Source organism: Pagrus major, chromosome 21 (genome assembly GCF_040436345.1).
Source record: "Pagrus major chromosome 21, Pma_NU_1.0".
NCBI classification, from domain to species: domain Eukaryota; kingdom Metazoa; phylum Chordata; class Actinopteri; order Spariformes; family Sparidae; genus Pagrus; species Pagrus major.
The window spans coordinates 10,977,530-10,991,284 of record NC_133235.1 but is presented as its reverse complement, the minus strand read 5'-3'; the positions used below and the strand labels follow the sequence as shown (position 1 = coordinate 10,991,284).

General features: G+C 41.8%; 1 protein-coding gene across 1 annotated transcript in view; it reads right to left on the bottom strand.

Moving 5' to 3' along the window:
- LOC141016423 (3',5'-cyclic-AMP phosphodiesterase 4B-like) overlaps window positions 1-13,755 on the bottom strand; it is a 55,259-nt gene that overhangs the window by 8,305 nt on the left and 33,199 nt on the right. The window contains exon 9 of the mRNA XM_073490778.1: window positions 5,436-5,548. Within this exon, the coding sequence (XP_073346879.1) occupies window positions 5,436-5,548 (113 nt within the window). The remainder of the gene's footprint in view (window positions 1-5,435; window positions 5,549-13,755) is intronic.

Genomic DNA, 13,755 nt, shown 5'->3' with positions numbered 1-13,755 from the left:
CAGCTGTCTAATAGCTGTCAAGTCGACAGCTAACATCTACTTGACTGTGAAACCTGAATACCACTTTCAAAGCGTTGGCTTTACTCAAAACCCAGACCGCCAGAGGCAGTCCATAAAAATCAAAGAGAGCTCGTAAGGACAAAAATTTTGAGCTTGGAATCAGACGGCTTTATTCCACTCAAAGGGAACTCGTAATTGGTTCTTTAAAGCAGCGGAAAAGCGTGGATTAGCGTGACCTCTAGGAAATGAATGAGGCACAGAGCCACATGTCAGTCGTCCGGGGTCATGTAGTTCAGTGCAGACACACAGCATACGCTCACGGCATGGTGACGAGTCTATGAGTGTTCTCAGGAGACTAGATTACTCAATGGATAACGTTAACTCATACATCCTTTTACGTTAGCAAAGAGCGCGCACACTCAGAACAAACCCCCTGTTTGAGGTAACAGAGAGAAGTTACAGCACCATAAAAAACTTGCGGTTAGTTCTCAGAAAAAGAAGTGATGAAAACAAGTTTGAATATTCAAAGTAGGTGCACACACGTTTCAGTGCCTCGCAAAAAACAGCAATGTAAATGATATGTTAGGGGTGTAAGCCAAAACACTATTTACACCTGAACTCATTTAAATTAACACTAAAAGTGTAACAAAGTTTCTTCAGCCAAATATGTCACCACACTACACACACTACTCTACTTTTGTCTTACTGACCTGAATCCGAAAACAAAGAAGACAAGAAAATCTGAATGTAATAAGTAAAAAAGGCGAAAAAAACAGCAAAAACAATATTTAATCATGTTTGTAAAGAAATGAATTACCTTAGTTCAAATCAATCTATTCTTCATAAATGATACTCTCCATTAGCAGACTGCACGGCAGGCAGCACCATGTAAGAAGCTCCAAAACCAACTCACCTTTTTCCAACTCGTAAGCATCTCAAAGTTCTTCTTCTGCTTTTCAGAACAACATAGTCCCATTGTCACTTCACATAAAAAAACAAACAAAACCAAAAAGAAACGCCGTAAAAGTTCTACGGGCAATAACTCTGTCCTAGGCTCTTGCCTGCTTCCTCTCTCTCTATTCTCTTTTCTCAAGTGGAGTCAGGCAGGAAACATATAGCGATAAAGCTGACTTGACTGACTGGCCTACACAGTCTAACCAGAGACTGATGGCTCCTCCCTCCCACACAGGCCCGAGCATGTGTCCCCACCTACTTCCCCTTTTCACTTGATAAACTAATTCACTGAGGTCACTTACTGGTAGACATCCTGCTTCCTTACAGGGCCTCAGGCAACAACTAACATACCTGAGCTAATCACTGAAAAGTCCCAGATAAGTTTAGCAGACAGCCATGCTGATGTACTGCTGAGGAAAAATTATGTGTATGTATTTGGGAAGTTCTTTAAATGTTGGCTCAGTTCTTACGGCACACTTTGACCTCAACTGAAACTGAAACAGAATTGGGATTGCACAGGAACATCTTATTGCAATACCTCAGCTGTGCAATCTGGCAAAGTCCGGAGTGATCCAATGCTGCCTCTGTCCCGTGTGTGGTTGTTTACAGTGTCAACACACTGTGGATTATGCCTCGTGAGTTGTTTCACAGTTTAGTAACAGTAGAAAGACACATTTCCTAGAAGGTGATGATCAAAACTAGTTAAGAATAGAGTTACAGCAAGAGCAGGTTTCATATTTACTTTCCTAATTCTGGCTTATTTTCCATGATAACAGCAGATTACAGAGGTAAGACTTTTAATTACAATTAGGCACCATAATCACTGCTGCAGCTCGGCTGATCTCCTTACCGCCCTTTCAGTCAAACTGAATCACAACTCTATAATTTAATATCCATTGCCCCTGCTACGGCTACAGACCCACCACTACATCTGTTTCAATAATTTTGTCATTTTTTCCCCTCTGAAGACGGCGGCGCTTCAAAGCTGAAGTGACCACACGTGAGTTAAAGTTTCCTACTGGCTCGCACTCTGCTCGGGGGCTCGCTCGCACGCAAACCCGCAAAGCGCTACACTCCTCTAACTGGATTCAGATGGCAGTGTTTGTCCAAGGCCGTCACCGGCATCAGCATGGAAGTGTGGCGAGGCTAATGATAGTGAGGGGCAGGGAAGCAGCTCCCTGTTCTGAGGTCACGGCGACCAGGCTGGCGGTCAGCAGGGTGTGTGGTCCCGTAGCCCCGGATACACCTGCGCCCTTGGACACTGAAAGTGGAGACACCCTGGTTTTGATCATGGGTTCAATTACATCCTCTCTGGTTCCGAAAAGAAACAGGCTCTTTGTCAAACATTACGTCATATAAATGTTGGGAGGGAGCACAAGTCTGCAGATGCTGCATTAATGGAACCATATTTGACAGCAATTTAGCAATAAAAGATGAAGAGACCAATAATTGATTTCTTTCCTTTCCTGTACAATTGCACAACAATCACGCACACTGAGGAATCAAAACTGTGATATCATTAACTGTTGTCCTCTGCCCTTTCCAAAACAGAATTGGTCAACAATGCTTAGTGGTGCTACTGGGTCATACTGAGACTCTGACTCACGGTGAACAATGTGCCTGGCCTGTCTGACCGAGCGGCTGTGTTGCTGCATGGCCTTGTGCTCATTGTCCCGACAGTCCCAGTGACGCGGTTGTCTGTAAAGACTCAACCTGGATGCTTGGTCAAAAGCGCCGCTATTGTCGTCTGGTAACCAGGGAGCAGAGGAGAGGGGGCAGTGGGGGGCAGGGGAAATTGAGAGACAGGAAGCTGGTGTCACGGTCACAGTCACCCGTCACGGTCTGACAACACCCCTCCCCATCCCAATTCTCCCTCAGACCACGGTGGAGAATGAAGACGGAAATGGACAATGCCACCCTGGGTGTTTATAATCTGACGCCGCCGTACAGTCTCCACTGTCTGCACAGGGGTTGAGTAATAGTGTGCTATGTACAGCAATTTGGTTGAGCTCTGCACAAATGAAATACGCCTGAAAAACTTCTATGTGCATCAAAGCAAAGGGGAAGTAATTAGTTCTAAATAGCGGCTTGGTGTCATCTCTGAGTACCACAATGTGTTTATTTATATTCACTTAAACCAAACCGGAAAGCTGACATAAATATCCAAAACAAAATTGAAATAAAATGCTGGATTTAACTCATCTGTGAAGCCAATTGCTGAGAATGGTTTCTTTATCTATTTAGCTATGCTAGCAGTGTTCTCTCAAAATGGAAATGTCTTGACATTCATGGTGCCCAGAGGATGTTCCAATGACTTTGGTGATCCTCTGACCTTTCTCTCTACCATCATCATTAATTACATTAACTTCAAAATCAAAATTTGGCTGTGTCCAAAACTGGAAAATAACTACATATCTGCAAATTTAAAGACATTCCCATCATGTTCAGATGTAATTACTTGTTAATTAGCAGATGTTAGCATGCTAGCACGCTAAACTAAGATGGTGAATATTGTAAACATTAAAACTGAGCATGGTAAAATTGTCATTGTGAGCATGTTAGCATGCTAACTGGCATTTAGCTCAATGGGCCGCTAAACCTGAAAACAGCCTCACAAGGCCGCTAGCCAGATTCGCAGTCATACTAAAAATGATTGAATTGTCAGTTAAGTTTATGGTTTCAATACACTGATGTTATTTTGGACGGTAAATTTATAGTTAAACTCTAAAATATCCTACCTCGTGTACGTTTGCTTGAAAAACAAATGTTGATAACCATATTTGAGCGATCAATGCAAAAAAATGTGTGTTTATGTATATAAATATGGTACATAAATATATCAGCTGATATATCGATATGAGAACAATGGCATCGGCTCCAAAAAATCCAGTATCAGTTGGGCTCTAGACAGTATTTTTAAGTTTAGCTAGAAGAATAATGGTGCTACATCTGAGCTATTTAACTTGCTAACATTTGTGTTAGCAATTCTAGTTTTGCTCACTGGTTTCACTGGTGCTAGCTGGTGAAATAAAAATGGTAAAATTTTTTGGTTTTGATTGACCAAAGTGCAAAAATGCCCACATACACACAATATTGTACGTGACTGCACATTTTTCAGCAAAGCAGTAAATTCAGTTCCACAGAGAGCAATGAGGATATAGCACATTGTACCTGGGTAAACCTTTAAAGCTGGTATGAACTTTCCTCTAACAAGTCTTCATTTTCTCTGTTAATCTTAAACCACACTCTGTACAAACTTATGTTAGTCAGTTTAATGTGACCTTTTATGATGACGTCAAAAGTGTGGACCAATGTCCCACTGAGCTCAACCTTACAACATCCACATCACACTGAAAATGAATGACAAATGCATCTGTGTGCAGTTTAAAATCATACTGCACGCACATCTGATGCCTGGCTGGTTGTGTAACATACCGTGTGTTCAGATAGTTTGAATGAGGTGAGGAAACAGAAACAGAACAGCACTTCCATAGAATACAGGCTATTCAAACATTCACAGTAATCATGTATGCAAAACAGACACTCCTCATTTTTTATTTTCTTCTTTACAAGAGATCCATAAAATGAAGCCAGCTCACACACTACCACAGAACGGCTGTTACTTTGCAAGTGCGTCAATGTGGTGAAAAGCAATTTACATTTCGCATACACTGTGCAAATTGACGACCATGCTGTCTGCAACAAAGTCCAATTGTACAGCTGCACAAGTTCAGGCTCAATGTCATGACCTCTGATAACTATTACATAATATAGACAGAATTATAATTTTGTAATACTGAACAGCTGATTGATCTGTAACTGAACCTGTGAAATTATTGTCATTGATCTAAAGCTTGTTAATTTTGGTATGGGAGACATGGCACTGTCAAGTGGGGGTATGGTGTGTTCCTTGGAGGTCTTAGGTTGATTAGCATCTCAGTAGATAGACCAGGGTATGACACAGTTATATATACTAAGAGTTTAAGTTGCACGGTATGACGTGATCATAAATATCAGTCATTAAGAGTGTATCTGTGGTTATTTGACAACTTTTTAACCGTGTTATTTAGAGATTAAAGTATCTCCTATGTGAGTTGAAAATCTCATCTGATCTCTTGCACTCCAACATTTACAAGATTTGACCTGAGATCCTCTTTGAATAATTCCATTAAGCCAGTTGTCTAAAATATGAAAGTGAAACGCTGTGTTTGGAAGCGAAATGTATCCTCCATAACAGGCAGCTCAAATGAAAATCCATAACTGCATTTCCATAAACAAAAGTCCCATGCAACAGAGGACAGACTTAGTCACATTATATTGGACATAAGAATGCAAAAACTTCCTAACAACTTCACAAATGCACTGTTTGCACACATATATATGTTTATGTATGTATGTATGTATGTATGTATGTATGTATGTATGTATGTATGTATGTATGTATGTATGTATGTATGTATAAAAAGGCTAAATTGTCCTACCTTGTTGGAGGCCATGTCGCTGACTGAGCGGTAGGTCTGGATGGTCTCCAACTGGTCCAGACACCAGTCCAGCTCCTCCATCGTCTCCATAGCCAGCTTCTGGTAGGATTCATCTGCCAACAGACACATGGACACGTAATCAGGCCCGAGAGGATCCATGTCCATAGCGGAGCCCCCCGAGACCATGCATTGAGGTCCGAGGGTCCCAGAGTGGCTTGATCTGACAGAGGACTGGCCCGTGGGACATCCGGGAGAAGCGGAGGAAGAGGGGGAGGTGTGTACGCAGAGCTCCTTCATCTCGTTACGCTCCACCACCTCAGAAAAGTTCAAGGAAGTCGTGCTCTCAGACAAACTGAGGCTAGAGTTACTGTTTGCCGACTCTCTGTAGTCTCTTTCAGTTCGTACCCCCTCTTTCCCTCACCCTCGTGTGCTCTTCAAACCCCCTCCCACTCGGTCTGGTTCCCCCGCCCTCTCTCAGGCTCTCTCTCGTTTGCCCCCCCCAGTACCACTCTGCTGAACTAGTGGCGTGCAAAGTAGGCGGTCTGCTGCCTCCTGCTGTTGATGTGCCTGTGACCCCCTCCCATTTAAACACATACAAATGTTGTGTACATACCGTTACAGTACACAAACCCACTGCATGAAGAGGGGCTTTTGGTAAAAGATTATATTTTAATCTTTTGCTTTTGGCTATGCTTTTTTATGCCAAACAATTGCATCTCTATGATATCTAATACATCAAAACTATAGGGAGAAGAAGAAGAAGAAGAAGAGAAAGGGAACAAAGAGGAGTAAGAGAGACAAACCGACATGAACTTATTTGATGTTACACTGCTGCAAAGCCAACCGCCTAAACCCCCTCCACTCCCGGTGACTTCCTTTCTGAAACATGCAGACCACTTCAAGGCTGTACTCTGCTGAACTGCAGCAGCAGCTCACACCACACCACCGGGCTGCACAAACTGGCTCTCTCCTCTCTGAATCTCTCTGAGGGAGAGAAAAAAATTATATCAAACACCAAACTCTGTGTTTGCACAAGCAACACGAGAGGCAAACTTTGACTCCCTGAGTTGGGGGGAGGCCAGGCCAGGGTCTCGCTGTGTGCCAAAGAAACCAAAGCACTTCCTCTTTGGCCCTGAACTCACACAAAACAAGGAGCGGAATTACTGAATGGCGGAGTGACTGCCGAGGACAATCGTAGCTGTCATTCAATGAAATCGCTTTGTTGTTAGCAGCTGTCGCTCACATGTGGTAGGCACAGACGTTTTAGAAGGAAAAAAGCGGTTTATGAGAAATGCACTGAGATGATAAAAACATGAGGTAACAAATTAATAAGGAGCGTTCTCTGATTTACAGGGGAGACTGTTGATTCAACAAATTTCTGCCTGGAGGAAGGGAATGCTGAACGCATCTGGATCTCCCCCACCTTCCTTTTTCTATGGAAAAGACTGATCTCTACTTCATAGGGCTTCACACATGGAAGAAATTTAGCCCATATGCTTAGCACAACAGGACAGCCAGCGTGCTGCTCCCCAATTTACGTCAATATAGTGGATCAAAGCACTTCAAAGCAAAGTGATGGCGCACAGACTCTGAACCACCGGTGTTTAACAAAGAAGTTCAATGAAATTTCGAAAAATAAGTGTGCCTCTGAGGAAACCTCCCACCATTGAACGATAGCAGAACAACGTGATGACAGTGACTCTTCTGAATCCAAAAGGAGAGTCAAGTTTCAACCTTTTAAGCCTGACTGTGGTTTTATAGAAATCAGGCCACTGGCTGCTCAGATTACATGAGTGCGACTGCTAGCACTAGCCTCATTGCTCAGGTCAGACCAATTTTCCTTTACTTCAGCTCCAGGTTGGACAATTCAAAGAACCCTTGGCTACAATATACCGCCAGAGGCCAAGCCTCATGGTCCAAACTATTCACAGGAACCACCGGCATCCAAGCCATGTAAAAGTCAGTGACATGGAGCAGAAATCAAAGCAGCTCATGCACGAGGCGTGAGCTGTTGAAACGGGGTATACACCAATATGCGGCCACTTGAGCCATAGGGGCAGGAGACATTGCCAAGAAGGTGCAACCGCATCCTGCCCCCGTTCCCTCCAATGAGTGCATATAGAGACATTAGACATTTTAACAGGGAAGTTGGGAAACATCAAAGGCTTGGCTCATCCACGCTTGCCCGTATGACCGGGATTCAGGTCATTTTGAAGCTGGCGGCTGATTTATATACACAGTCCAGAACCTGATGGCAGTAAAACCCCTCAGATGTAGAACAAAAGTTTACTGGTTTCAGTATTTGGCTTCAAACCACTTGCCTCGAGCAAGATTACTGAAGCAGAACATTATTCATCTGTTGTGTTGCCTAAAACTGACAACAGCTGGACCTGGGGCCATACTTCTCAACATGAATCATGCTGTTAAAAAGTATGTTTGAGTCGAAGTTGTGATTAAAACAGTCTTGCACACACATGCACACAGTAGAAGTAGAAGGAACCTGCTGAATCCATCATGAATACTGTGTGCTAAATGGGCTGACAGACATTTCACAATGTCACCAGTCAAAGGTGGCGTGACGCACTTTGAGTCTGAAAAACCTGCTCCCAGACAGAGTGCGAGGTACTTTTCCAGCCTGTTTTTTTAGTCTATTTTTTTTTCTTCTGTGAGTCCTAATGCTTTGGCCATATGCTGGAGGCTGCCGAGAGGACAACAGACCTCAGTGTGCAGACAGACCCCGTCTGCCTCCCCTCTCTCTCCCTTTTCCCTCCAACTCTCTCCCCTATAGGGCCACAAACCGGCCTCTGTGAGAGCCATCAACTGCACCAACGACCAAGGCTGGGCTGAAATACCCCTCCACCCCCAACCCCTCATTCCCGCCCAGGACACCTTCCGCTCACATCCACCTCACACTGCCCCTCTCTGTGCTCTCAACCTACCCCCCAAAAACCTGTTTCGCTCGCTGTCTGGCTGAAGCTTGGTGTGCAGGACTGGACCGCCTCATCTATTATACCTACTGATAAACTACAGCCAGTGGCTGAAGGAGTATTTAGATCCTTTACTCCTTTATTTACTAGTAAAGTAGTAATACTGAACAATACAATATATATGTGTAAAAATGTAAATGGTGTCAATGATTATTATATACAATTATTTTTTTTATTATTAAGATGTTAAGATTAACATGTAAAAAGCATTTTAATGTTATAGCTGCTAATTTCAACAACTTTATTGTATTACTTCACCAACTTTTTATACTGTTGGGTAGTTCAATCCACAATGCTGAAAACCATCGCCTATCGTCTGATCAACTGTTTAGCCAAGGACCCCTTAGCTGATACAGAGACTGAGCTGGGACCCCCTGTAACATAAAATGCATATAATTCAGTTGCCATGTATACAGTAGACAGGTTGGCAGCAGTTGTAGCATGGCTGATGCAAGACATGTTAGCCTCACCCTCTGCAATCTCTCAAGGGTTTTATAGATGTGGAGGGTTTGTTAGAGTCTCTTGCACGATAAGTTACAAAGCGATCCACTCAGAAGAATGTCCGTACACTTGGGATAAAAATACAGATAACTGGCCAAAATGTTTAAATAATATACAGTATAGTTAGCTGACTAGTTCACTGTTATGGACAGCTGCTGCAGAGTGATTTAGCGTAAGGTTTGGTTAGCTTGCTCACATGATTGTACGATGGATTGGATTCATGTTAATGTGTATTTCAGCTCAGTTGGAAGAGCAGGCGTCCCATGTACAGAGGTTTTGTCCCCACTGCAGCAGCCCAGGGTTTGAGTCTGACCTGTGGCCCTTTGCTGCATGTCATTCCCCTCTCTCATCCCGTTTCCTGTCATTCTTCAACAGTCATATCAATAAAGCCAATCGAAAGGCCAAAATATACATAAAAATTTTTTTTTTAAAAAAAGCCGTCCTGCAGTAACTCGGAGGATAGATGTATGTAAACTCTAACTATAGCTGCAGAACAATGTGTCCCTTTGAACTGAAGTAGATGCAGAAAGTAACAAAATTCCCAAATAGTACTTTAAAATTATTCTAATGTAAAATACTTGAATAGCTGTATGTTGCTTCAGTGGCAACAGCTGTTAAGCAGCATTACAAGCTTGACATAGAGTTGAGTTGAGTTTGAATGCAATGTTTGAGTTTACTTGGTGAGGTTGACTTTACCACATTGACTAACATGACTCAAGTCTTGTTAATCACACTAATTTGACTTGTCAGGAAACAATTGGGCCAGTTTCAACAGAAGGTCTATGAAAACACATGAATCATCACCGCCAGTTAGAGTGTAAACAGTCCTGCAGGTATCTGCATGTCACAAACACACACATTTCTCATCATGAAGGAGAAAACACTTTAGCGACACATGCACATACTCAGAGCTGTTTGTGTTTCACTTCGCACCAAACGTGAAGCCGAGACAAGCTGAGGCTGAGCAATGAATCACCTTTGTATCACTCCCAATGTACGTCAATTCACCATCAGTCATGTCAGGGGAAAAACAGAGTTTGACACAGCGAAACAGACAGAAAGAAAAGGAGAGAAGCACCTCACTTCTAGTTTATATAGATATATGAGATATTTATCTCTTCATGTGAACACTGAACTCAGTACACACCCGATGGGAAAATACACAAAAAGTGTGAGTTCACTGAATTTGATCAGTGACTTGCCTTCAGCAAATTTCACTATTTGTTCTTTAACTGTGTAATTCTGAACGTGTATACGGCTTCATTCTTAGAATTAATACATCTACTACTTAATTTTTCCACATACTGTTAGTTACAAAGTTTTATTTATTAAAATACATTTTGCATTTTTTGGAGGATTTTCTTAGCAATTCTGAGTGCTTTCTAGAAACAATGGAGATAATCAGGAACATGAGTTAGAAAATAATATAATAACACCATTAAAACATATTGGGGAAAGCATGTATTATAACCTCAAACTGCAGTTAACTGTGGCTAACTGTGGCTGCTGTTCGCTAGTTGGCACAGTTAGCCATGAAACTAGCAGTCCAGACGTGGAGCTCGGAGAACCCGGGGAATGTTGGGTGTTTTTACACTGCTAGCACGGAACCTTTGGATCAGGACGGGGCTAGCTGGTTAGCAGGCTAACTTAAGTATTATTTTTTGCAATACAGAGAATAGCCTGCATGTCAAAACATCAGAACTGTTATTTACATTCTGTTGATAATTACATTTTTTAAAAATGTTTTTAACTTATATTCTTACATATTGCACCTTTGATGTACTGCATGTAAACTCACTTATAGCCTTTTTTTTTTTTTTTTAAACTATCAGCAGCATACAGATCAGTAAATTAAGCCACATTGTTTATATTGTATCTTATGGTCTTTATTACTGTATTCCATTCATTAGCTGTGTCATTCCTACTATTTTAATATAGCTGGTTTATATTGTATATTTGTGTGCGTGTGTTCTGTTTGGTTTTTCATTGCTGGCCTCTACCTACCACTCAAATTCATATCTTATCAGATTCTGAGGAAAAATGTCTCACAGTCGCAGACAAATATCTCATTTCCCTATTGTCAGAACAATAAAAGGGTTATATGCAAGGTGTAGCATTTTGATACCTCAATAAAATGTTTAAAGTGGTATTTAAAGTGATGTAACATGTGGTGAGGTGGACATTCACAGCAGGTCCAACCCCGAAACCACACCATCAAGCTTTGTCTCCTCTCACAAACAACCCTCACTACTGATTATGTCTCTTCATAGTTTACATCTGCGGCATAATCTACTAAACTATCAAAACAAAAGGCTTCAATACACACACACACACACACACACACACACACACACACACACACACACACACACACACCTCATCAAGGCCTGTTTGACAGCTCCTTCACAATGCACCATGGAGCTGTGTTGGCACGGGCTAGCTTGAGGGATGGGCCGCAGCGAGGTTTATGACTGTGCTGACGTCAATGACATAATTCAAATACTTAACCAGGCTGCACGCTTCCAGCCCTCTGGATCCTCTCCTCTGGCTGCGAGCCCGGAAAACCTGACATGGACTACTGCAGACAGGAGCGGAGTGGACTGGCCAGACTGTAAATGACGGGTCAGATTCGTTCTGGATGTAATTTTGTGGTCAGATGTCTGTCTCTGTGTCCGTCCACCCGTCTGTTTGATCATTATTTTAACTCTTACACACAAAGAATAGGGGCTTAAACAAGAAATCATCCAGACAAACTATGAAGTGTAATCTCTTTGAATGATAAAACATTGTTACCAGACAGCAGATGTATAAACACTCCTTTGCTTTGGTTTCTATATATCATGATGAACGATATATATGCACACACAGACTTACACACCTTCAGACGAGACAGACCCTCCTGCCCTGATTTGAAAGTGATTACTCCTTGTTCTTTAGCATCAAAGGGCAGATTACTGTAGATTAATACCTGCTATTCTCCTTCATTATTCTTTCAGAGTAACCTGTTTCAGATTAGTCTTTCATCAATTCTCTTTCAGGACATGTTTACAAAAAAGGCACAAAAGATGAATGAGTAATGCTTATTGTGTTGGGCCCCACGCCCTGGGCAGTTTACGCACAAAGTCACGTGTCTATTCAGTTTCAAAGCGAAAAAAAAAAACGGGTTGTTTGAATGTTTTCTGACATACTGAATTCATTTTGCAGGGTTGCATTAAATTCTTGTGAACTGGATTAATGAGCAGCTGACATGCATCCCACAAAGAAAGACACACTGTTCATTTTTGTCAACAAAGACCGTAACACTCATAATCTATGAACATTTTACAATCGTACTCAAACAATTTTTCATTGGAAAGCCTAAAAGGAAACTTGATGAAAGGGCATTGCAATGGAAACACACTGCAATACAAGGTAATATTAAACTGAATCATACTGTGTTAAGATGTAAAATGATGTGTCACAGCAACTATGACTGAACACAACTCCTATCTGTAGTCTTCACCGAATAAGATATAATTCATCTAAGAACGTCCGTAGTACATCCTATGAATTTTATAGGGATCTTAAGTTAAAATTCCTGATATATCCTATAATAGAAGTTCTCATTATATTAAAAGGGGCAGTGAAGATCTTTCTCTTTCAATTTGAATTTTTTCCCCAAAACTACATAGTGCACTGTTGGATAGACACAATCACCTTGAAAGTAAACCTTCAGTGAGCTAAAGGGACTTAAGCTTTTACACATTTTTTTAAAAGTAACTACAAGCAAGGAACACCTTGTATTTCTTGTTTGTTTAACCTAATTTTTTTCCAGTGTAGGTTCAAAGCCTACTTGCAAAAAGAAGCCACATGCTGGTCTAAGTTGAAGTAAGGCAGCGTGCTCGGGCCAACAGGTTCCACTTTGGGCAGCGCTGCCTTAAACATTAATTTGTGAAGGCATTGTGTAAACATTCATTTCTCAATACTGAGAAATTCAGAACTTCAAGAATTCAAGAACATGATGAGACTTCACATCCCGTTCTTGGTCAAATAACTAACCGTGGACCCTGGAGTCCTGGCCATCTGGGACAATATTCAACAAGTGATGACCGTCACTGACTAATCATCAATCCTTGACGGTAAAAGACGTCATCATCAAGCATTCTCCTCAACAGTACTAATTTTCAGGCGTAATATAGAGGAAAGCCTATAATCTGAATCAGTCAGGGAAGAGTGAGCCCTTTGTTGGCTGCAGGGTTCATGGGACTGCATGTGATGTGGCCAAGATGGTTTGTGAAGCGTAAACTGCAAACTCACATGAGGAAAACTACAATCCCCTCACGTTACTGGAGTAAGATGGTAAACAGCCCAGAATGACGCATTTGGAGCTGAGCAAATCTTTAATATGCCCACCCTCCCCAGTTTTCTGTTTCTTTTGCACTTTCACCCAGTGACTGTGGTCACGTTCCTGCTCTTTTTGTTTATTTCATCCAATCTGACCTTTTTTCTGCTTCTCCCATATCACATCTGATTAAAAGACTCAAAACTCTGACGTCTCTCTCTGACCTTTGCTATGTTTTTGTTCTCTCCCGTTTCATTCCCTCCAACAATTTGGCATATCTCTCACATGTGCTTGAACCCACTCTATCTCTGTGTCTAACCTCGCTACCTTTCTACAGAAATTCACACTACTCTCTGTGTCCATCTTAAAGTTTCATAGAGCTCCTTATCTATGCGATCTTTGATGCAGGTACTGTATCTTTTTCAAAACTGTGCATATTGCCTCACTAATATCACTCACACAGACACAAAACAGGAAAAATCTGTTCTCCTCTTCCGGGCAAAGAGTTGAG